This window comes from Phytophthora infestans, genomic scaffold (genome assembly GCF_000142945.1).
Source record: "Phytophthora infestans T30-4 supercont1.2 genomic scaffold, whole genome shotgun sequence".
NCBI lineage: Eukaryota > Oomycota > Peronosporomycetes > Peronosporales > Peronosporaceae > Phytophthora > Phytophthora infestans.
The window spans coordinates 765,668-789,244 of record NW_003303757.1 but is presented as its reverse complement, the minus strand read 5'-3'; the positions used below and the strand labels follow the sequence as shown (position 1 = coordinate 789,244).

The window sequence follows — 23,577 nt, the reverse complement described above, 5'->3', positions numbered from 1 at the left end:
TTCTTCAATTGCACGAGAATTGCCCATTTTTGTTATTTTATGTACCAAAAATCTTTTTTTTAGATTGATTGAGTTTTTAAAAAAATTAGAAGGGGAGTTGCAGAATATAATATGGCAGATCTCTTATTGTTTTACTTGCTTCTCTCCTCTTTCGAATGGAATGGTACTTAGCAGAATTGGCCACGTTGAATTGTGGCGCTACATGTACACGTATTGATAATGGCTCAAAGTTATTGCTCAAGTCAGCGCAATTCACTGCTGTTAATCAATAGTCAATTTGCATTTGAACCACAGGGTTCATGGGATGGGACATCACTTCAAATTTGTAAACTTGGCATGGAGACTGCTGTTGGTCCTATCCAAACGCAAAATCTCGAGTGTCGTCGAGCGCTCTTGAGCACTGTTACAGCAAGAGTCAGTCCGAATTCAGCCGAGCACACCTCACATCGCTATCAAGTTACAGCTCCATCAATACAATAATGAACTTCAAGACTTGCTTCGCTGTCCTCCTCGCTGCTGTCATCGCCACCGTCGCCACTGCTGAGGACCCTCTCTACTGCCAGGCGACGGGCTGCCCGAGCCTCTACCCTGAAGCTAACTTGGCCTTGAGCAGGGAATGCCGTAACCAGGGTAAAGTGGGCGATGATTTCCACACGTGCTGCACGGATAAGTGTGGCGAGAAATCCTCGTAGACTGCTTGAAGAATCGCAGCCTTCGAGTCGCGTCAAGTGATTTCGTCGGCGCCGTCACACGATAAATGAACCCAATCCAAGTATCCGTTTTATTTGTTACGTCAAGTTTTGATCTTTTTTTTCAAATTGCTGGCGTCTGACCCGCGCACTCGAGGTGACGAAGAAGTATGTGCTTCAATCAGCATTTGTAGAAGCCGTAGCTTAACGCAGTATGAGTATTCTTAACAGAGCTCGCAATCAACGCCCATCGAGTTATTACAGGTTTCGCCCATGACAACATGAATTCGGGCACCCGCCTTCACCAACTACTCCCTTACGCATTTCTGTTTTTTGCCTGTTTATAGATAATAGATCGATTTGTCTTCCGGAAGGGAGTATTAACGGCCGAAGTTGACATATCAACTGACTCAAAATGCCCTTTACCATGAATGCTTGAATCGCTTTTTCTCTGGTCACCAGCTACACTCAGCAAGAAGTTCGCGCTGTTTAATCATGGGAGCGTTGTACATTATTCGAATCGAGTACAGTCGATTGACCGGTAGGAAATCCGTGCTTGAAAGTGTTTTTAGTTGTAGTACTATTATTTCAGGTAATATCACAGTAGGAGTCATTTATTCAAATTAACCTTCGTTGCAGCTTAATTTGAATAAATGACTCCTACTGTATATTAATTTAAAATGTGTCGAATTTTAAACTATATCGAAAGTTTAATGGCAATAATTGCTATTTTACTTTTGGAATAGTGTAAGAGTAAAACAATTATAAACAAGTATCGTTTTACTTCAGCATAATTATACTGTAGCCTACTACGGGGACGGGAATATCCGAGTCAGTACCATAGGTGGCTACTTAGGTCGAGAGCTGCGAGCTTGGCGGCTGTGCCCGTGAGAAGTAAAAACTTACTACAGACTCCGCCCAGAAACTGAAAAGGGTGGACCTTCTAAGTTCCCAAAGGATATCAAGTACAGACAACGACGGGAACGGCGTTCCTACAACACAACTACAACGTCACGACAGCTATTGCTGCAACACAATGGGCTTGTAGCACCACAACGAGTGCCACAAGAAGCAACTCTAGAAGGGTCGATCGTAATCTATTCGTAATATATTTCAGAAACCTCGAAACTTACGATTCCACTTTGACAAAGTTTGTAATAGGCGAAGCCACATTCTGCGTCGATTCAATCGAAAAAAAGACTTGAGAGATAAATGAATCAAGACAACACAGATGCAGGCGCTTGTACCAGCACCGCTAGTGAAGATCTAACGCCCCTAGCGCCTCCATCCCCTCCTGCCACACATCATAGCTACTCTCGAGCACACAATTCGAGGTTGTGCAAAGAGCTATTGCGCTCTAAACTCCGGCAAATTCAACGCATGGAAGAGAAGTTGCAGATGTTGACTCAACACTCGGAGAAGCTAATACAAGCTTGGAATGAGCTCGCCTCAATGCTCGCCGAAGAGAAAGGTGATGCAACACGCCTGGCAGTTGCACTTGGGGCCGTCACTCTGGACAGAGGCTACACGATGTCATACAGTTTGATGCTGGAGGAGTGCTGCAATATAATGCTTGATAGGCACTAGTGAGTCAGAGTTAAAATTGAAGCACGTTAATCTATTCGTTATGATGCAAAACCAAACAGCTTTATTATATTGCGTTAGTGTTGCAAGCAGAACTTTATCCGTAGCATTCACTATTCGATCGAGTTTGTTGGATCGAGTTGTCACTTCAGGCTGCGAAAGAATCATCCAAAGATCTGAGTCTCATGGCAGCGTCATAATCACGTGTGACAACTGCAAAGCCTTGGACAGCAAACAGGTAGTCGAAAGGCTTACGCTCGCGTAGGGTAGTATTAGGCGCTTGTGCGTTCGTGTCGAACGGCCCAGAGGATGCATCTTGCGCTTAATGCAACGTAAAAGCAAAAGAAACAAAGCGAAGCAGACGCGATACACTACGTCACATGGCAACAGCTTACCCGACGTGTTCTGCCCGGGCGCGCTTGCAGGCTTGGTTACCATTGGTCCAGGAGAAGAGTACGTAGCTGCATCAGCAGCTAAAAGTGTCATCAGCGTGGTGTTGGTAACTCGATTTAGAAACTTAATACAAACGCGACTTACCAGGTGCGTCAGTTCTCAGCCAGCTCGCGCGTGGTGGCTTCGACGGTCTCCCCTTCTTCTTCGTCACGTCCTTCCCTCCCTTGGCACTCGTCGCTGAGCTTAAGGGGCGCGAGTTTGCCTGCGAACCCTTCTTCGCTGCTGTCATACTTGCTGGAGGCTGGCTTCTCGTGTCTCTGTATTCACAATACAAAAATTGGAGGCTGGAAATGACTTGGGGTGATCGTATTTAAGTGCGAAAACTGGATCTTGCGAATTTTCAATTTAGTCGGAAATTTTCACAGTTAAGAAAACGTAGATAAATTACGAAGCAACACAACAACCGATTGTGTTGCTCTCAACCTGATGTCGTGCCGTTGTAGCTGTGTTGTAGGAACGACTCCGGAAACTAACCACCACACAAAAAATCGACCCCCCCCTCCATTGGAGGCTCCACGTGGAAATTCGGACTCAAGTAAAAAAAAGGGCTGCTTTATTTAAGCGCAGGTGATACCGCGCAAGGGGTCGAATTTTTTTGTCTTGTTGGTCTTTCTTATTTTGTAATGAAAAAAAAATATTTACGGGGGGTTGACTTCCACCGTCGTTGTCTGTAAGCGTAGGCTTTGGATTCTTGCAGATTATTACATTATACCACCTATGTTCAGGCTGAAAAGGATGAAAGAAGAGTAACCGCGTTTGCAAGGGTATAAGATGTATGTGAGTATGTACTGTAGCAACCTGCAAGCTAATGCCATCACTTTTGGAATCAAATTTTAGGTTTTTATTATCACTCATTTTTGTGCTGGTGGGGCGTTTGCCGGTTAGTAAAATCGATTTAAGAATGATTTTCAGGAGAGATCATGAATGGGGCTGAGCTAACACTATCATTTTTGAATTTATAACACACCAATTAGAACTAAATAAAGCACTATTAGTCTTTTTTAAAGCTAATATTATTTTCATATTCAGTAAAATTTGATAAAAGACAATAAATGGTTTTGAATAAAAGTTCCAATATACATAAAATTAAGATTGGGACTACCGTTGTGGAAAGTTAATTTGGATATTAGCTGTGGAACCGCTATGCTAAAAATGACGCAAGTTTCACTGATAGGGTCCAAGCAATAGCCCTAAAGTAGCACAGGAAAAGTGCTACGGGCACAACGTACCGGGCTGTCTCAAGAGCCCGATACTACGGTCACGAAGTCCTGTACACGCTCCCTCCCCCTATCATTCAGAGCTGCAACCAATAGATATTATATGGAGGAGCGCTAAAGAACCAGTTTGCAATGGACCCGGCAACTTCTGCATCGGGGTTGGGCAGGAAAATTACGGCTGACTTGAATGCTATAACGAAGCACCAGGGGCTCGGAGCCTACAAGAAAATACGGAAGCAAGAAGTTGCGCATGCAGAGCAGTGTCTCCATCAAAGCTAGCACCGACGCCGACACTTGAAGAGCTATGAGATCTCGCTAGTGAGTTCACGGATGGTGTACTAATTACGGATGAGATTGTCGATCGGTTTGAGGAGTATGATATGGCCTTATAGTACATTTTTGAAAGGTAATTCGCTAATGGCTCACAATAAAATGAGCAGGCTGGGGTATTGTACCGTAATGATCTAGAGGAAAACACCTTGCAGGCACAGAGTCCCGATTGTTTCAGCGAGTTGCGGACCCTCGGTTTTCTTTGAAGTATACATGAGAGCTAAAACCGAGCCAGTCCTTAATGAAAAGAGTAAACGGGGTATTCTCAAACAAAACAACCTTGAAACGATTGGATAATTGAGCAAGAAGGTTTAGGTGGGCAAAATTTGTGCTCTTCTCGCCAGTATAATAGCTCTTCTCTCCCCACGACACGGGAAAAGTAGCGTAGTGCACGCTGTGAAAGCAGTCCCTTACACGGCAGCAACAAACGTACCTACTGATGAATGTCAATATCGAATAAATGAAGAGCTTTCTGAGAGAGGGGGGACATCCATTGCGGGCATCACGCGCGGCTCAAGCCGCGGAAATAGTGCGACTATAGCATATGGAAAGTATAGTCATCAGTGGTACAGCCGTTAGAGGCGCCTACGCGCTCACGCGGTAACAAACTGCGTGTTCACGTGTGATAAGGCTAAATAAAGCTATTTGGGGCGGATTGTGAAGCGAGACCGATTGTGGTGGTTGCACTGCGTGTACGCTACGGGTCGCTCGCAGTGAACTATTGGTGTTGGGGTTTTGCCTGTGGTAAAAACGTTAGTTAAGAGTATGAATAGCTTCTTGAACAATACACGTATCTGCGTTCGAGCTGTTTTTCCTTGTAGTCGACAATGAACACTGTGACACCGCGGTGGTAATGCTGCAGTCACTGGACCATTTTTTGCCTTTGTATCTGAAGCTGACGGTGCCGGATCCTCCACGACCTTGTGGTATGGCGCGCCGTCCATGTGGATTCTGCACGAGCCATACGTGGATTGATGCGCTTAATAAAGCTTCTAAAACCAGGTCTCAAACAGCTCTCCCGTATTTGTTTTCGTGGTAATCAGTGTCCGCAGAAGCTTTCAAATGCGACGCCTATGTTCGGATCGACATTGGCACCCATTCGGCGTTAAGCTGGCCCCGCTTCACAAACACTGCACCGGCACTGACGATGCAGTAGTGCTTACCCGCCCCGCTTGTTGCATACGCGACAACCGTACCTCAGCACATGGCAACATTGGCGTCAGTATTGCTCAAGAAAGGGTTTCTCGCATTGGCTCTCGCGACACGATCCTGCCGGACAATCCCTGCGGCTCACTATGTTCGCGTGTTGCGGGAAGGGAGTGGTGGGTGTCTTGGAGGCTGTAAAAACTACAATGACAAATCTAACGTAGACTACTTCGGCTGGGCGTCCTCGACGGCATAGACGCCTTAGCGGGATAGAATGAAGTGTGACGTGCCGACTGTTCGGTCTGATACTGCGACTCTTGTGCTCCGGAAAACCCTTCTTTAGCTGCAGCCAACAGATGACCATTTCCTTTAACTTCATCGTCGTCAGTGTTGGGGAAAAACAAGTCGTTTTTTTTGCATTTCGACGTTATCGACTCGATCACACGAGAGTTTACGCTCGTGTTGCCCCATTTAGTTGATCGGTTTGGTGACGTCGACTTGCATGTGATGTGGCACGACTCATGTGTTTGGCGAGGTGTGATATTGCTGCTGGTGTTTCGCGTATGTACGCTTGGTATGCGTCGGATGCCCAGCGTCCGTGCATGCGAATCGTGTCCGTATCGACGCCTGCTGAATGAAGCGCAGTTGCACCTCCCGTTCTGAGTGAGTGGGTTGATATCGTGTGCGCTGGTATACTGCATCGCTCGGCTGCTCGTCTCAGGGTTTTTGTCATGGACTCGGTGGATAAGACTTGGTGTCGGCTCGCTGTGCAGATCGGTGAGTTTGATGGCAGCTTGAGACTCGCTGCATTGCGTAATAGTAGAAGCGCTGCGAATACTGGGCAAATCGGTGCTTGACCACTTTTTAACAGAGTGCGCTGGGTTGAATAGCCGACTTGGTCAGTTTTACTCCCACGAAAAGTGATCTGCACCGATGTTGCTGTCCGGAATTTATTGGTGACCACTCCGTTGCTGTCATGTACGTGGATATCGCGGACTTGAAGACAGTACACGTGAAGTTTTCCACGTGATGAGAGATATTCGGATCCTCTCAGGCAAAAGAAGAAGCCCAGCACCGCAGCCCCACACAAGACGCGGTGCTGGGAGATTGACATGTTGGCCGCTTTGATGATAACGGTGAGCATGGCGGTTGAGACTGCGCCTCGTTGCTGTCGTGGAGGGCTGAGTCGGCGCATTCCTTGAATGACGAGCTCGTGTTGCGGAGCGAGGGACGGGCGATATCCGGCAACGAGCTGATGACACCATCGAATATGGCTGAGCTTAGCTCGTATGGTCTAAATACGGCGGGGTGTGTCGCTCGGGTTGGCTTGCCAGCATTCAATCGCGAACATAGTGAGCTGTAGGGATTGTCCGGCAGGATCACACCAAGGTGGCACCATCAACATGAATTATGTTACGGTAGCTCTCATCCAAATACACCTATGTTAGCTTTGGCATAGAGATATTTGTCATTTTTTTTCAATAAGCACGTCTAAATGCAGAATTTACCTAGTTGTCATGCCTTAAGTCACGTTTCTAACCTCGGATGTAGAAAACACCCTTACGTCTCAGTAGTTCGACCCAGAATTGTAGCACCTTTCAAAGTTCGTAGCTCGAAAAAGGTGATCTTGGATGTGGTTGGCTTTCGGAATAGATTACGGTCATTAATTATTCGACAACCACAGCCAATCTCTGTCTATAATTTACATTCGCGGTTAAAATTCTAAATACTAAAAATGAAACGTTTTTAGCTCCTTAAGTAAAAACGGTTTATTAAGAGTATGTATAACCCAGTTACTATTTCGGCTATCTAAATAATAAACGTTTTACATAAAACAATTAGAGTGCTAAGTAAAATAAATATTGTAAAACTTGCTGAGGTATGCATGCTTGCATGAATCACACTATTGTGTTAATCTTCACAAATAAAAGACATTAAGAGCCCAAGTAAGTAATAATATTAACAGATTTTATTTATTAAATTAGCTGTCCGTTGATGCTACTTTTATCAAAAGCTCACGGTTAAGCTACGTGACACTATTCAATTGGTGTAAGTATTATTGTAATGTTATATTCAATAAGTTATTAGTCTTCTAAGTAAAACCAATTTTATGAAAGTACAGAAGTTTATGCCAGGTCGTAGATGTCCACCGGTGTCAGTAGCATACGTGTGGTGTCCAGATGCACTATATGGGTGCACGCGTGAAGCCTGCGTGCCTTTATAGGTAGCGCTGCAAGCGGTTAGGCCGATGCAATGCATTTTTATTATCGTTTGCAATGAGTGGTGATTACCGTGACCGATTTACAGTACATAGGACAGGTGCTTAGCAGCGACATGTAAATTGCTTTAAGTCAGACAGGCGTTTTCACCCAATCGATATACTTGGCTGTCATTGCAGAAACGTTTGTTTTTGTCCTACCAAAAGCGCAAGCAACGGTCCGCTCGTGCAACAGATCCAGTCAGTATCGAATGTAGTCAATAAATGCGCAGATTTGCGTGAGTTTTATTAACCCTATTCATAAGTAAAGGTGAAGCCGAGTCACAAAGATACGCGCAGTCGAAAGGATGGGAGTAAATATTACTACACCTTTGCCAGGTCAAGATGATGCTACTCCACTTCAAAACGGATTTTTTTAAAATAGAAAATAATTGATAAGGAAAAAGTAACACTAAAAAGGAAATTCAAAGTGGCGAAAACGCAGAGCAAAATGGTCCTCTCTGGTTGAACTGCAGCTAGGTGCCGTACTCCATGTCCTCCATGCGCTCCGCTGCAGCAGCGGCATGTTGGCAATGCAGTGTCATCCTGTGACACTGCATTGCCAACATGCACCTAACAAGGTGTTGGATATTCTGTCCAAAACGAGTCCAACTTTGTCCAAATTATCCAAAAAAAATTGCTGTTTTGGTGATAAATTACCATAATTATCCAAAATCTGTCCAAAACAGATGCGTTATTTTATTAATTACGGATCTAAATATTACATTTTTGCTAGTAAAAGTAAGGCTGTTGGCGTGTAGTGCGTTCTCGAGCTAGGGCATTACTTCATTCAGGCATTTCCCAAATGCTGCACGAAGGGAAGGAGTACGTGTTTAGGACAACGAACAAAGTCACTGGCACCATCTACTACAACTGCCGTCATTTCCGGCAAGGCTGCCTTGCAAAGCTGATATCAAAAAGAGAACACGTACGCGCCCGCGGTGAGCACAACTGCGAGAATTTACTGCCGAAACAAGTCGTGGATGTGCGGTGTGAAATGCGTCAGCAGCTCCAGCGAGCGGCTCTAGAATCAGCGTCTGAAGCTCCATCAATGGGGTGGGAGCGTGTCCGCTCAGCATTGAACAACTTACACAAAGGAAGCACGCTGAACGCCATCCCAAAGCTGCAAGGTGTCAACATTGTCAAAAATACCCGCAAGGGTATGGGTTGCGATATGCTACACTCGCTCGACAAGACCGAGGCGCGCTGGCTCAGCGACTCGGACAAACGCTCCTTTGTGAGGTTTAACACTGGGCTCTCTGTCAAGAATAAGGAGCGCCGTATCGTAGGATTTGGGCACCCAGATCTAGTCCTCAATAACCCGCTCGAAAAGTACAACCGCGACTTCGGCGAGAAATTTGGGCGTGGAGCTCATCCAAGCATTACTGGCGTTCATGGAGACAGCTAAAGCCGAGGCACTAGGCTACGTGAGCCGCATCCATGACATCAAGAAATTCAAACAACGCCTCGCCACGCTGAAGCTGTCGTCACTCAAGTCCCAGACGACTACATGAACTTCATGTAAACAGTTTGAACAGCTTTTGGACAGTTTGAATAGCTTTTGGACAGTTTGGACAATCCTGGAAAAATATACAAAACAATCTTTTCGATTATCCGTCATTTATCAATTGGACAATTTGGACATTGTTGGACTCGTTTTGGACAGAATATCTCCTAAGGTGCAAGTCGATACATCCGATGCGGCGCCTCGCCGCGAGCCTTAGAATCTCCATCCGAGCAGCCGCAATCATCCCGCGAGGACGCTTCACAACCAGCTCTTCGCGGGACAAGGCAAGGTCGGGCTTATTCTTGGCCTTGAGAACACTGAAACACCCTGTAGCACCAGTTCAAAAGTCGGTTAGTAGGGCATTTAAAACTATTGTAATACAGTATACTACGTACCTTCAATGGGGTTACACAGTGAAGAGTATGGACCAGCCGGTGAATAATTAAGTCGGCTCGTTCAGCGACGCGTGCTTCCGTTGGTAATGGACAGGGGAACGACAGCGATTTTCTTGCCCTGGAAGTGCTCTGGAAAGATTGGCGATAACTTGACTTTATCGTAGATTTCCTCTGCGAAAGCAGCGTTAACATCTATGCGGATGCTGTCTCTTTGCAACTTATAATACACCAGCCCTTAATCTGTTGAAAGGGCGCACTGTACCTGCAGGTTGGCGCCCCTGGACGGCGGTAAGACGATCATCGCCCGCTCGCCCCCTTTGGCACGCCCTTGGCTACGTTTGCAATACACGTTATAATTTGTCTCATCGTTATATACGGTGAGGTTTCTTGCATTCATGTGTTCCCGTAGCTCTTTGGCAAACTCCATTCGCTTAGTTTTGTTAACTTCGCTGTTGCAAGTCATCGGCTCCACGCGGACCTGTTTCAATAAAAAAATCTAAAATAGAAATTGTTATTTATTTTACCATTGCAATATACCTGTTTAATGGCGTACAATTTGCCAATCAGCTTATTGCTGATTGTCGAGGTGCTCCGATCCACGCCGAAGTCGAATCGCACCATGTCTCACATTGTACTGAGAGTGTAGGTGAAGTTTTCTTCGAGGTACTCCTCGAGTGCCGCCTCGATCTCCAGAGTGCATTTGAAGTTGGACGGACGGGCTCCTCCGCGTGAGAGTAGCTCCACCCGTTCTGCTTCCACAATTTGACGTGCTGTGGTGGTGGGGATGTCGTTGTGGGCGGCCACAAGCATCCACTCACCACCAGCGCGGTAGCTATCGAGGACACGAGCTCTGGCAAATCGCTTGGCAACTGTTTTGTTTTAGCCCATCGACGCCGCCTTCGCTGCGCTCGGCAGCCAGTAGAGCGCACGAATTAGTGTGAGGATCATTAGCCCTAGCCTGTTACGCACGGAAGGATGCAGACCACACTCCACGTCGAAGCAGCAAACTCTCTAGAGTTTACCGCATTGCTGTAGCGACGTATTTCGGCCCCTAGTATCCTGTTACTTACCCGGCTGTGCAGAACCCGGCCAAGTTGGTATGGGCGTTTTCGATTTTCCAGATCTCAAGGTTTTACATTTCAGCGTTTAATTTAAAATTTCGTTCTCAAGCTTCATCGAGTGCAGTTTGTCTTAGGAGCCAGTGTTGAGCGCAATCAGGGCCCTGTTTGCCTGACGATACAGCAGCCCGGCTTGCAGCCAATCTCGGCGCGGTCTCCTGGCGCATGTAGCCCCAGCGAATAACAAAGTGAGGCGCGTGATCTGGAGGCGGGAAGGTAGCAAGCAGACAACAGCACTGGCCCAGCGGTTCGCGACGGCAACAAGAAGCAGCAGCACTGAGCTAGCGGTAAGCGGCAGCAGCCCGCTTTACAACCAAGAGAGAACAGCTACATGCAAACACGTTAGCCGTGTATGAGCAAGGTCTGCTGGATGAAGCTACAACTGCTAAAAGGAAACCTGGCGCTAAGCCAGAACTGCTCCGATTTGGCGACTGCTTCGATATTCTTAAAGTGTGGGCAAAATTCATGTGCGATAAGTCACAGACTAGAAAGGAACTTCAGTATTCTCTTAATACTACTACAAAAACGAAGAAAATATGATAAAATTGAGGCCAACTTATAATTACTTAATTTAGTGTACTAAATTAAGTAAATATAAGTTGGCCTTTATAATTCAGATGAAGTAAGCGCTGACAATGAAGAGCAAGAGGAGGCAGACTACACGATGGACAGAACCAGTGACGATGTGTGTTGAAGCTGACGATGTGCTACGGCCACCTGCATCGAGTGCAGCTCAATCTTCTGCACACAGTAGACCGAGCTCAGGCGAAAAAAGGTAATGAAGCAATGCAATTTGTGGTGCAGGTCGACAATGCAATGATGCACTCGCAAAGAGAACTTGCAAAAGTATCATCTGCGCAAGAGAATTTAATGCAGCAACATCTTGAAGCTGCTTTAAAGAAGGTAGCAATATTCTTTTGGAGGCACAACAACAATAGCAAACGGAGGAGGGATGTGCACTTCCACGGAAGAAAGATGAGTCAGCTGAACATCCGTCTGTCAACGCTCGGATAGCTGCGTCCACTTTTAAAACTGGATACACACCGTACAATCCTTTTTTTTTAAGACGAATGTGTTGGTCTTCTCGATTTAGTCAGAAACAAGGTTTTGTGCATTTGAAAGAGACGACGGAAATTCTCGTATGTGTAAGTAGGTTTATCCCACAAATACTTCTTCCTGAACTCATAGAAGGCTGCAACGCGATCACGGTCTCTTGCGTTAGTGCAAAATAAAAAGTGAAAGGACAAAGTGAATGGGCTGCCAGATGCATAAATGACACAATTGCCCATATAATATCGTACTGGCGAAATGAAAATTTCATCTATTGATAAACCGACTTCGCTCAAGTTGCTGTAACTTCATCGACATTGAGCTCACAGGACTTACTCGAGAATGTTTGACTGTCCGGTATTGTACACTGCTTGTTGCAAGCGCTCAGGCTTCGCTATGGTCCTTCAAACACCTCAAGAAAAGATACGCATTGTGAAATCGAGCAAGTATTTTCTTGCTGGATTTCAACAGCGACTGGGCCTCTTGGGCCGGGCCGTGCACCAGCGTGTAGCTGCGTTGTTTGGCGGTACTTAAGAGTATTTAAGTGCGTGTAGTGACTGTCTGGAACAACACGGCGACAAAGCGTTTGTGCTCCCCCGGCGAAGCGTGGCTGCCCACCCAGGTCTAGCGTTAAAAATTGCTGCGAATGCATGTGCTGCTCGCTGTCGAAATGCAATCAGCGTGTCCACTGGGGAAGGGACAGCTGTAGATACGAGCTCTCCAGATTCGAGCTTTCATCGCTATCGCTCAAGTCCTCGTCCGTGAGGTCAATTAAATTGTGAGCCTTATCCTTTTCATCATCTGTGTCAATCATGACCGCATCGTCCTCCTCCTGGTCACTTTCATCGGCGGAACTGTCACTACTAGAGTCGCTGCTGTTTCCATCTTCATCATCGTTTTCTTTCTTCTTCTTCTGGTCATCATCTCCTCCTTTATCGTCTTCTCCTTTGTCACCTCCACCATTAGCAGGTGGCGGCAGAGCCGTAGTACCGAGAAACGATAGTCTACAAAACTATGATAGAGTGGGGGCCGCGTGAGACTATGGTATGGTAAGTGTTTTGAGCACACGATGTCACGACGTACTCGGTTGGACAACGCAATCTAAAACTAGAAGATATTAAGCGAAAACACGCAATACCCCCACAGTACTTAAAGCTGCGGCCATATCATCTCCAACAGATTATGCAACCCTGCCGCGTAACAGCAACGAGCGGCTAGTTCTAAACATCAACTACAGTAGCGTGTCTGTCCGTCCGTCACACCGAAACGATCAGATTTTTAGCAATCAAATTGGCTGCCGTTTGAAGCGAATGCGGCCCCCATCTGCTAAAACTAAACATGCATGGAGGCGGCCCAAGATAACACTTGGTTCAACCTAGCGGCCGAAGAACCCCCAACCACAGCTTACCAACTAGCTATGCAAGTAGTGCAGCGAGCCCATGGCGAGCGGAATGAAAGCGTAACAGGTAGCTAACATACTTGCGTTACCGCCGCGAAGCGGAGGCGATTGGCTTGCTATTAATCAAAATACAGTACAATCAGCAAAGATTGTTTAAATAATCGTCTGGTCGGCGTGTATTTCCAGTGTGCAGGGCTCAGGGCTGCGGAAAAATGAACTGATGCCGCAATAATTTCAATACATTCCTTTGAATAATCTACTGAGCCGTTTCACGGAGTTAGCTACCGGTATCGACTTTCTCTTGTGAGCAATAAAGAATTATCGACTCATCCTTACATCCTAAAGTATCAAGGCTAGCACGGTGTCTGTCCGTCCGTCACACGAAACGCTCAGGTTTTTGAGCTTTATCACTGGCTGCCGAGCGGAGCGAAGGCGGCTTCGATTGGTTAAAACTGAATTATGTAGCTTACATTAGTAAATTCAAGTGGCTCACAAAGCACATATGGAGATTTGCACAAGGCGGCATCGTTTAAATACTACGCACGAAGTTTTAATTTGTACTATTTTAATATGGAATGCTGCTATTAATATTTGAGTGCTTCTTATTCTCAAATGAAATAGCCCCTAAAGAACTACAAGGTGCTTAGCGTACACGTAGGAATGCGTGTTTTCGATGCCATACTATTAATATACGTAGTACTATATAATATCAATGACTAAAAGAATAACTACAACTGTTTTTGTTGTAGATATATTAAGAATATTCTGAATGTGAGGTGACCGACTGAGCTGCCAAACAGAAGTACATGTACAACATAAGCTGGCCGTAAGAGCAACGCTGTGCTAATAAACGTTGTCGCTTGAGCCACTAAGATAGATAGGTTTAGATTGAGCAAAAAAAACTTATATGTGCTGATGACAATTACTACTGTAAGCGATATCCGATAAGGTATCCGAAGGCGGCATCGTTTTATATTACGAAGTATTTACTTTTTTAATAATGCATATTGCTATAATATTTAAGCCGTGCTAAACAGAGAGAGCTACTTAATCTCAAATGAAATAGCCCCTAAAGACGCTTCCTATGCTGCAAGGTGCTTAGCGTGCACGTATGAATGCGTGTTTTGGAGGCCGTACTATAATATACGTATACTATGCTTAATAGTTTATGCAATGTACATGTACTGTACAATGACTTTACCGGTAATAGCTACAACTATTTTGTTGTAGATGTATTATCTAATTATCTGAGAGTGAGGTAACTACTAAGCTGCCAAATCGTAGTACATTACAACAGAAGAGCTGGCCGTAACAGCTGGCCGTAAGAACAACGCTGCTAATAAACGTTGTCACTTGATTCACAAAGATAGAAAGTTTTAGATTGAATAAAACGAGCTCACGTGTGATACTGCTGTAAGCCTAAGAATTGTTTAGACAGCAAAATCCGATACAACTTAACTGGAGGACGTGTCACCGACATAGGCGAAGGATAAAGTTTTAAATGGAGCGGATAGACAACAGCACAACATGAGAGCTGGTTAATTAGACACCATAACAAAACGTTAAATTTAGGGTAAAGTTAATAGTTAAACCATTTTGGCATCTTAATTAGCCTATCAAATAAAAAAAACGCTGCCGCAAGCGTCTTGCGACGCATTATCCTAATGTTTTAATCATAACTGACACGTTCGACTGTCCGATGACTTCTGAATCAGCACAAAATGAAGGCTGCATGCATTAAAATATTACAATTCGAAAAATTTATAGCTTTCAGTGAGTTTTGTGTGAGAAGTTAGCAATTTTTATTTACTTATGTTGAAGTAACCATCTCCGATGTGATGCTGACTATCTAGGGGAATATAATTGTGCTATATCATATAGAGATTTCTTATATAACTGGACTGGTTGGTGGAGAATAACTCCCCTCCAGGACACCAGACTATCTAAATCACCACTTCCTCTTTTACGAACTCTACCACACAAGCGTCTTCTCCTTCTACATTCAAGACTTCCTCTTCACTATGGCCGCCTAATCCTCTCTACCTTTGTCCTCATTCAGTTCTGTACTGCCCTAACAACTCTGCGCAAATCATTCCTTCAACAGGTTATCAGCCCAACGCTTCGCCAGGGTACTGACGAGCTGAAAGCGGCAAGACGATGCGCCTCCAAGCCCCAAGGCTCATGAAGGAGATCGGAGAGAAAATCGCCCGACGGACACCAACTCGCGTGAGGCCACGTTGCCAACTTGGCTCCAGCCACTGTGCTGTAGCACAGCATGCGTAGTTATTCGCCATGCTAGGAGGTCATGAAACCCCCGCGCCAGCCATGGAGCTGTAGCGCCGCACGAGACACATACATTCCGTGCCACACCGGCCATTGCCGAGTTGTGAGGCCATGATGCCAGACCAGCCATAGCGCTGTACTATTGCTGCTGGTTGCAAAGCCGTACTAGAAGGCCACAGTGCCTTGTGCTCTACGTACATGTACGCGTACGCGTACACGTACACGTACACGTACACGTACACGTACACGTACACGTACACGTACATGCATTTGATGATGTACAAGTACATGTAGTACATATTTAAGGCGAAGAACTAAATACCGCCCTCACGCACCAGCAGCATTGCTGTAGTGTCACGCCATACTGGGAGGCCAAATGCCCCACTTGCGAGCTATAAAGCTGTGCTTAAAATATTCCAGCTACAAGCTTTGTATTTACTACTAGTATATGTGTACTTAATGAGATACCATTTTAAATATGTACATCTCGAGCTACAAGGCCGAATGACACAGCTAAAACCTCGCTTAATGCAAAGCTGCAGCAGTCTACTAAATGCAGATCTACGGCTTGTTGAGAACAGGTAATCCACTACATTTTGGACCTGTAAAATAAAAATATACCTTAAAAAAACAAGAAAGAGATAAAATGAAAATGGGCAATTGTCCATACAAACATGTGTCTGGTATTTAACCAAGTTAAGAAATACGCCCAGAAATGTATGAAACTGGGAGGCAACAACGCCGAAACAATTCATTCAATTCGCCAAACTTAAAAAAATTATTGCGGCAAAAGTTTCAGACATTTCCAGCATAAAGAAAAAATCTTCAATACTTTATGACTTTAAGACAAGCCTACACAAGCCTCTGTCTACAGAAAGCAACTATGGTTTTACTGCATTAGTTTCATTTTCAATGGAATCGATAGTTTACAAACCTATTGCTTGCACTTGCGAAGTATAAACAAAATAAAAATCTTCGAAATGAGCAACAACTCCATGAGCCTCTAGGGAGAAAAATTGCCCCAACGATGAGAGCCTGCAAACAAGATGCGTACACTACCGATGACACTGTTAGATGTTTTTATGCTTTGAAAGCTGTAGCCTTTCTTTAAAAATATTTGAAAACTATAAACTCTCCACACAAAAGTAAAAGCAATCAAATAATGACAAAAAACAAATACGAAATTTCAAAGTGTGAAGAAATATCCACAAACTAAAGAGCACAAAACTGGCAGTTTAATGAACAAAAGTTTAACACAACTTTCACAAAATATCTAAATATCAACACGGTGAACAGGTGTATCCTCAAAGGTTTCCTGAGTAGCCAACAATACAGCGAACAGGTTTTGACACCTCAAAATGAAAGGTTTTCCTGAGTAGCTTTCTTCAAAACGCGTGCAACAAAAGCGCTAACAACGACATCCTACTATAATGAACAGGTTTAATCCTCTACGGTTTTCCTGAGTAGCCAAAATAACAATTAAACAAGAAATCTGTACAACCCCTGCCAAAACTGGTAACAAAACGACAAATCTGACAATAGAAGTCAAAGAAAAAAGAATGTCAATATCAAAACAAGATCTACCTCTTGTAAATGTTCATGTACGCACAGGACTGTTATTAACAGCCACCTGTGGTGCACCTGACAGATAGAGCATCATACACATTCCTCGATGTGGGAGGCTGTTGAAGTAACCATCTCCGATGTGATGCTGACTATCTAGGGGAATATAATTGTGCTATATCATATAGAGATTTCTTATATAACTGGACTGGTTGGTGGAGAATAACTCCCCTCCAGGACACCAGACTATCTAAATCACCACTTCCTCTTTTACGAACTCTACCACACAAGCGTCTTCTCCTTCTACATTCAAGACTTCCTCTTCACTATGGCCGCCTAATCCTCTCTACCTTTGTCCTCATTCAGTTCTGTACTGCCCTAACAACTCTGCGCAAATCATTCCTTCAACAACTTACAAGCTCAAATAGGCAGTACAAGAGAGTAAGAAGTGCAATCTGGATAGATCATTACTGTCCTTTGCATTGATGCGGGCTAAGTTTCACAGCGCCTCAGAACGGCCCATGATATCGAGCACGACGCCAAGCTAAATATATTCAATATCGTTTGTAGACATGCTATTTGAAGTGCAGGTGATTCTTGAGTTGGGCACATACTCGCCGTTAATGCCAGCACGACACGGCAAGCATGTGCCCGAGTCAACACGGACTGTATGATGCTCTCAACGTAAACCTATCAAACTTCATGAAAATAGCGATGACTGACGAATGTCACGCCAGTACTTATGTAGTAGCCAACAATAATAAAGAGACTGTGTCAAGATCACCAGAATATTAATTTTTAAGCATAATAAGTGTGATGCTAGGGGCTCAGCATTTTGTAGAAATAATTGCACGCGCTCAGCATTTTGTAGCGACTGGTCTAAATTAAACCCATAATTATGAAATTAATGAAGTACATAGGGGCTCATATTTTTTGAAATAATTATCCCGCCGAAGCGAAGCGGAGGCGGCAAGGCCAAAGCAAGTAGAGCTAAACTTAAACTACCGCCGCTACGCGGCGGCGCTTGGCTAGTATTTTCAATTACACTGCTCGTGATCAGTTAAAATACTGAAACAATACTCTATTATTGCTTGAGTTTCGCGGATCAATACATGAAGCGTTTTGTGAATACTTAAGATATTTTTTTATTATTATTATTTACGATATTTAATGTCGTCAGGCACAGATCCTACAGTATGATACTGTCAGTACATGTATCTGACAGCGCGTAGTAGCCTCTCCTTTTCACTATGTCGCGCCCCATAGTGAAAAGTCTATTGGAGTCAAAATCCAGCTGATCCCATTGCGGCGATGCAGTAATAGTTACAGTAGTCACAGGAAGACTGCAGGCTGCACCCTGCAGCTACCAGGTGTTTTGAACGAAGGTTGCCTCTAAAGTCAAATGTCGTGGGAAATTCCTAGCGAAGCGAACTTTGGTGGGGGTTTCTTGTCATAATAGCGCGACGGTAAAGGTCTCTGTTGTGACTCCAGTAAATGGCGCGTCGCACGTGAGCATACGAAGAACTGGTAAGTTTTGAGATACATATGCCGCATACGTAGCTTTTGCTGCTGAGATTTGTAAAGCGCAGCTATCCTTCGTTGTCATCTCGGCTGTCCGCTCGAGGTGGCGTCGTCGGTCGCAACCACAATGTGGTATCCAGGATGTAATACTCTTACTGTACCACTCAGCGGTTCTTCAGTTGTCATCTTTTAGAACCAGGCCTGGGCCAAAAATGATGAATACAGTATTACTTCTTGCGCTTTTGGCAATACATGTACTTAGCAACTAAATTGCCTAGCAAGATTCCTGCCAGGAAGCCCGTCATTCGGCGCAAGATCTGCCAGCAGACTCTTCTACTGTAGACTTTTGAATACCGGTACAGTAGAGTCGCCACTGCGCTTCAGGCTGCAGTGCAGCGCGACTGCAATCCTACCGAGATATCCTCGCCGATTTGAAAGTGCTGCAATCAGTTTTAGCTGAGCCTACATCAGCATTGCTATCGGCCATGAGGCCTTCTCTTCATCAAGCGTCTCCAACCGCACTGCCAATACAGTTTCCTTGCGCTTCCAAGGAGGCTAAAGATGAATATATTTTCGCTCCAGCCTACTCTTCCCGTCAATGCCAAAATCGCCTGGGCGCGGGTTCGTGATTGGCTCGTCGGGCGGTTATGCACGAGGAAAGACCAGACGGCAGGGAGGGAGAGACTGGGAGAGTCAGCGAGCGACTCCACGATCACCGTCAGTGCGCCCGCGTCGCCCCCCAGTACGCGAAACAGCCCAAGACGATCATGGCGGAGGACTCAGGAATGCTAGACAATGGCGCCATGGTCTGGGTGCCCCACGACGAGCAGGTGTGGAAGAAAGCTGTGGTCGTGCGTCGCCTGGACGATGGCGTCTCGGCCGAGGTGCGTCTGCAGCCCAGCGACGACGGCGAATGGGATAAGGACGACGGCCTCGAGCAAGTCGTCAACATCCGCGACATCGCGCGAATGGCTGGCGAAGTCTCGGACGAAGCCATGCCCATCTGCAACGTGTTCGAGGCCGACGGAGCCGACGACATGTGCACACTGAACCATCTCCACGAACCGGCCGTGCTCAAGAACTTGGAGCTCCGTTTCGCTAAGAAAATGCCTTACACATACACTGGCGCTATCTGTATCGCCGTGAACCCGTACCAATGGCTGGATCTGTACGGCAAGGAATTGTACCTGCAGTATCTGGAGCAGCCTCGTGACTCGCTGTCTCCTCACCCGTTCGCCCTGTCCGCCACGGCGTATATGGACATGAAGAGGACGCAAGTGGACCAGAGTATTCTGGTGAGTGGCGAGTCTGGCGCTGGTAAGACGGAGACGGTCAAGATTATGATGAACCACTTGGCCTCCATCTCTGGCGGCGGCAACCACGGTACGAAGGTCATCGACCAAGTACTCAAGTCAAACCCCCTTCTTGAGTCATTCGGTAACGCCAAGACCAAGAGAAATGACAATTCCAGTAGATTTGGTAAATTCGCCCAGCTTCAATTCGACAACATGGGTTCACTCGTGGGCTGTCTGTGTGAAACCTACTTGTTGGAGAAAAGTCGCGTGGTGGGCCAGACAGAGGGCGAGCGCAACTACCACGTGTTCCACCAGATCTTCTGTCTGCCCGAAGACCGCAAGAAGGAGCTCAAGCTCACGGGAGATGTCACCAACTACAAGTACGTGGCGGAAGGCGCAGACACCGAACTCACCGGCATCGACGACGTCCAATGTCTCAAGGAGACGCAGGACGCTCTGGACACGATCGGCATCTCCAAGGACGAACAGAACGCCATCTTTGAGATCGTCGCGGCCATTCTGAACCTCGGAGAGGTCGAGTTCGAGCAGAACGGCAGCGACAACGAGAAGAGCCACGTCAAGAACGACGACATTGCGGACAACGTCGCTGCCTTGCTGGGTACGGAGAGCGCTGCACTGCACTCGACGCTGCTGGTGCGCTCCATTACCGCTGGCTCCGAGTCGTACTCCATCCCTTTGAACGCCGAGCAGGCCTCAGACCTGCGTGATGCGCTGGCGAAGGGCATGTACACGCAGCTGTTCGACTGGCTGGTGCACCGTATCAACAAGGCGATCTGCTCCACCGACAACGTCAAGACCCACATTGGACTGCTGGATATCTTTGGCTTCGAGAGCTTCGACCAGAATGGCTTCGAGCAGCTGTGCATTAACTACGCCAACGAGAAGCTGCAGCAGAAGTTCAACAGCGACGTGTTCAAGGACGTGCAGCAAGAGTACGTGGATGAAGGGATCCCCCTCACACTCGTGACTTTTGAGGACAATCAGCCCATTTTGGACCTCATTGAGGGCCGGATGGGCATCGTGAGTATGCTAAATGAGGAAGTGCTGCGGCCTCAAGCCACGGACAACACGTTCGTGAGTAAAGTACTGGATGCCTGCAGTAGCCACCCGAGTATCGAGAAGAACAGGATCAACCCGCTCGAGTTCACGATCCACCACTACGCTGGCGACGTGACGTACAACGGTACTGGGTTCCTGGAGAAGAACAAGGATACGCTACCCACAGACATGGTGCAGTTGCTGTCGAGTAGCTCGAACGGAGTCATCTCGGGCATCTTTACGCCCACGCAGAAGAGCAAACGCAACAGTCGAGGCAAGAACGGCAAAGAGGGCCGTCAGAAAGGCTTCCTGGTGGGGAACACCATCGCCGGAGCCTTCCGTAAACAGCTGTCTGAGCTCATGGAGACCATCAACAAGACGTCGTCCCAGTACGTGCGCTGTATCAAGCCGAATGCCAACAAGAGCGCGGTGGAGTTCAACCGAGTGATGATCGTGGAGCAGCTTCGCTGTGCCGGAGTGATTGCTGCTATTCGCATTAGTCGAGCGGCGTTCCCGAACCGCCTGCCACTCGTTGAGTTCCAGCAGCGATTCCAGATCATCTGCCCGTCCGCTCTACGCGAGGCTGAGCCCTCTGAGATGGTTGCTGGTCTGCTGAAGGAGCTGATCCCAGACATGGCTACAACGATGCAGAACTCCAAGTTTGCGGTGGGTAAGACCAAGGTTTACTTCAGTTCGGGTCTGTTGCAGCGACTCGAGGACCGTCGGAACGTGATCCTCAAAGACCACGCCATTCTCATCCAGAAGACCTTGCACGGCTATGTGCATCGTAAGCGCTTCCTTCGTCAACGTGCTGCGGTGGTCAAGATGCAGACGGTCATTAGAGGTGGACTACAGGCCATGCGCTACCGGACTCTGCGTGGTGGCGTTATTAAGCTGCAGGCTCGAGAGCGTGGACGTAAGCAGCGCTACCTGTTCGCTCTGCTGCTTGCGCGTGTGAGGAAGGAACGGCAATTGGAACACGAACGACTCCGTAAGATTGCGCAAGAAGAAGAAGCGGAGCGTATTCGTCAAAAGTCGATGCAGGAGGAACGTGAACACAGCGATCCGCAGCCGGTAGGTTGCTTTATGCTTTGTATTTGTGTGATTTTATTTCGAGTTACTAAGGATTTCTTGTGACAGGAGCCTGTGGAAGATGACTGGAGTGACGAGAGCGACAAAGAAGAGGAGCTTGAGGACAACCCGACTGGTCCCGTGTCTCCACGTACGCTACGCGCTCTTACCGAAGCGGCGTCGAAGGTGGCGGAGGCCGAGTCTGCCGCTCGTGACGCGAAACACGCTGCTGAGTCTGCGTTGGAGCTGAACCGGGAGCTGGTGGCGCAGAACGACCGTCTACGCTCGACGCTGTCGTCCAACGTGGCGGAATACGCCGACGCTGAGCTTCTGCGTGAGAACGAGCGTCTCAAGCAGCAGGTGCTGCAGCTCCAGACGAAGCTCGTGCGCTCCCAGGAAGTGTCGCTCATTTCTGCCAAGGTGGTGGACAGTCGCATCACGTACCGTGAAGGCCGTCAGTTTGTCGAGTACAAGCTGCAGATCGAGACCAACACGCGCGGAACTCTGTACGTGTGGCACCGCTACAGCACGTTCCGCAACTTGGCTGCTACGCTGCAGACCAAGAACGGATACAAGCGCAAGGAGATCCCGGAGCTGCCGAACAAGCAGCTTTTTGGCAACTTCTCGGAGAAGATCATCCAGGACCGCGTGGCGAAGCTGAATCAGTTTTTGGAGGCCGCGACCAATGCCGAGTATCTCCAGTGGGGCATTCGTGTGGACCAGGACACGTGCGTGTACAAGCGTCGGGTGAAGAACGCGCGGGAGAGCATCTCGACTGCCAGCACGCACTCGTCGTCCCCGCGTTCGTCCTCTCGATTGTCGATGAAGTCGTTCAGCTTCCGTCGCGGCAGTACAGCTGGCAACTAAAAAGGTGGACTGTGTATCGATTGGACTATCAAGAGCGCGTCTATTCGCTCCGAGGTTGGCGAGGTTTCTGGCCGATGGACGACCCGAGTAGCGAGTCAAAGGAACGGAATGCGACTGCGATCGCGTATGATACTTGCTGCGTGGCAGTGAGAGACAATTCAGAGGGCTGATAAAGCTACCCCCAAGGAAAGAAAAGAGTGGAACAGCAAACAAGGCACATTAGATGGAAGTTCTGCGTAATGCATTTGTATCCCCTTAAAGCTGCGTCCTCGCATCCAGTCATGTTTGATACAAATTTCGAAAGTGCGTGCGACTCAACTCGAAGTTGGAGTCACCTACGTATCCATTGATTCGGGGGTTCATTTTCAAAAAGGGATACTTATTTTAGCATTTGAGATACGATCCAAGGGGCTTCAGTGGCAGGCCGCGACAATAACAATGAAGGATAGCTTCTAATATAAGCTTAGCCAAGACTTGTAGTAATTGGGCTACTTACAGTACATCACCTGTGTTTCTTCGTTGTTAGAGGATTGGGTCGGTTGCAGTAGTCCTTGTTGTGGATTTCGCGTGAAAACTCGGAGAGGGTCTAAACTGAGCGACAGGGATTGCCAAACCGACATCTGGAATAGCAGCATGAGTTAAAGTCGCCACCCTTGGAACTGCAGCAGCTACTGACTCGGATGTTCCCGTCCCCATAAATGTATCCGCAAGCTTCGTCCTGACACATTTTCTGCTGTTGTTGAGCACTCGTTGGCGTGAAAGTGGCGATAACG

General features: G+C 46.9%; 3 protein-coding genes across 3 annotated transcripts; 2 read left to right on the top strand and 1 right to left on the bottom strand.

The window, feature by feature from the left end:
• Positions 1 to 479: 479 nt before the first annotated feature.
• On the top strand, positions 480 to 692 carry PITG_22677 (PcF and SCR74-like cys-rich secreted peptide, putative; the record flags this gene model as incomplete). The annotated part of the gene is made up of 1 exon (XM_002907949.1): positions 480 to 692. One exon carries the CDS (start codon positions 480 to 482, stop codon positions 690 to 692), a length of 213 nt encoding a protein of 70 aa, XP_002907995.1.
• A 4,942-nt stretch (positions 693 to 5,634) lies between these two features.
• Positions 5,635 to 6,563, bottom strand: PITG_01323 (uncharacterized protein; the record flags this gene model as incomplete). The annotated part of the gene is made up of 2 exons (XM_002907948.1): positions 5,635 to 6,279; positions 6,351 to 6,563. 2 exons carry the CDS (start codon positions 6,561 to 6,563, stop codon positions 5,635 to 5,637), a joined length of 858 nt encoding a protein of 285 aa, XP_002907994.1.
• A 12,716-nt stretch (positions 6,564 to 19,279) lies between these two features.
• On the top strand, positions 19,280 to 22,983 carry PITG_01322 (myosin-like protein; the record flags this gene model as incomplete). Its single annotated transcript, XM_002907947.1, has 2 exons — positions 19,280 to 21,940; positions 22,007 to 22,983. 2 exons carry the CDS (start codon positions 19,280 to 19,282, stop codon positions 22,802 to 22,804), a joined length of 3,459 nt encoding a protein of 1,152 aa, XP_002907993.1.
• Between the last annotated feature and the right edge of the window lie 594 nt (positions 22,984 to 23,577).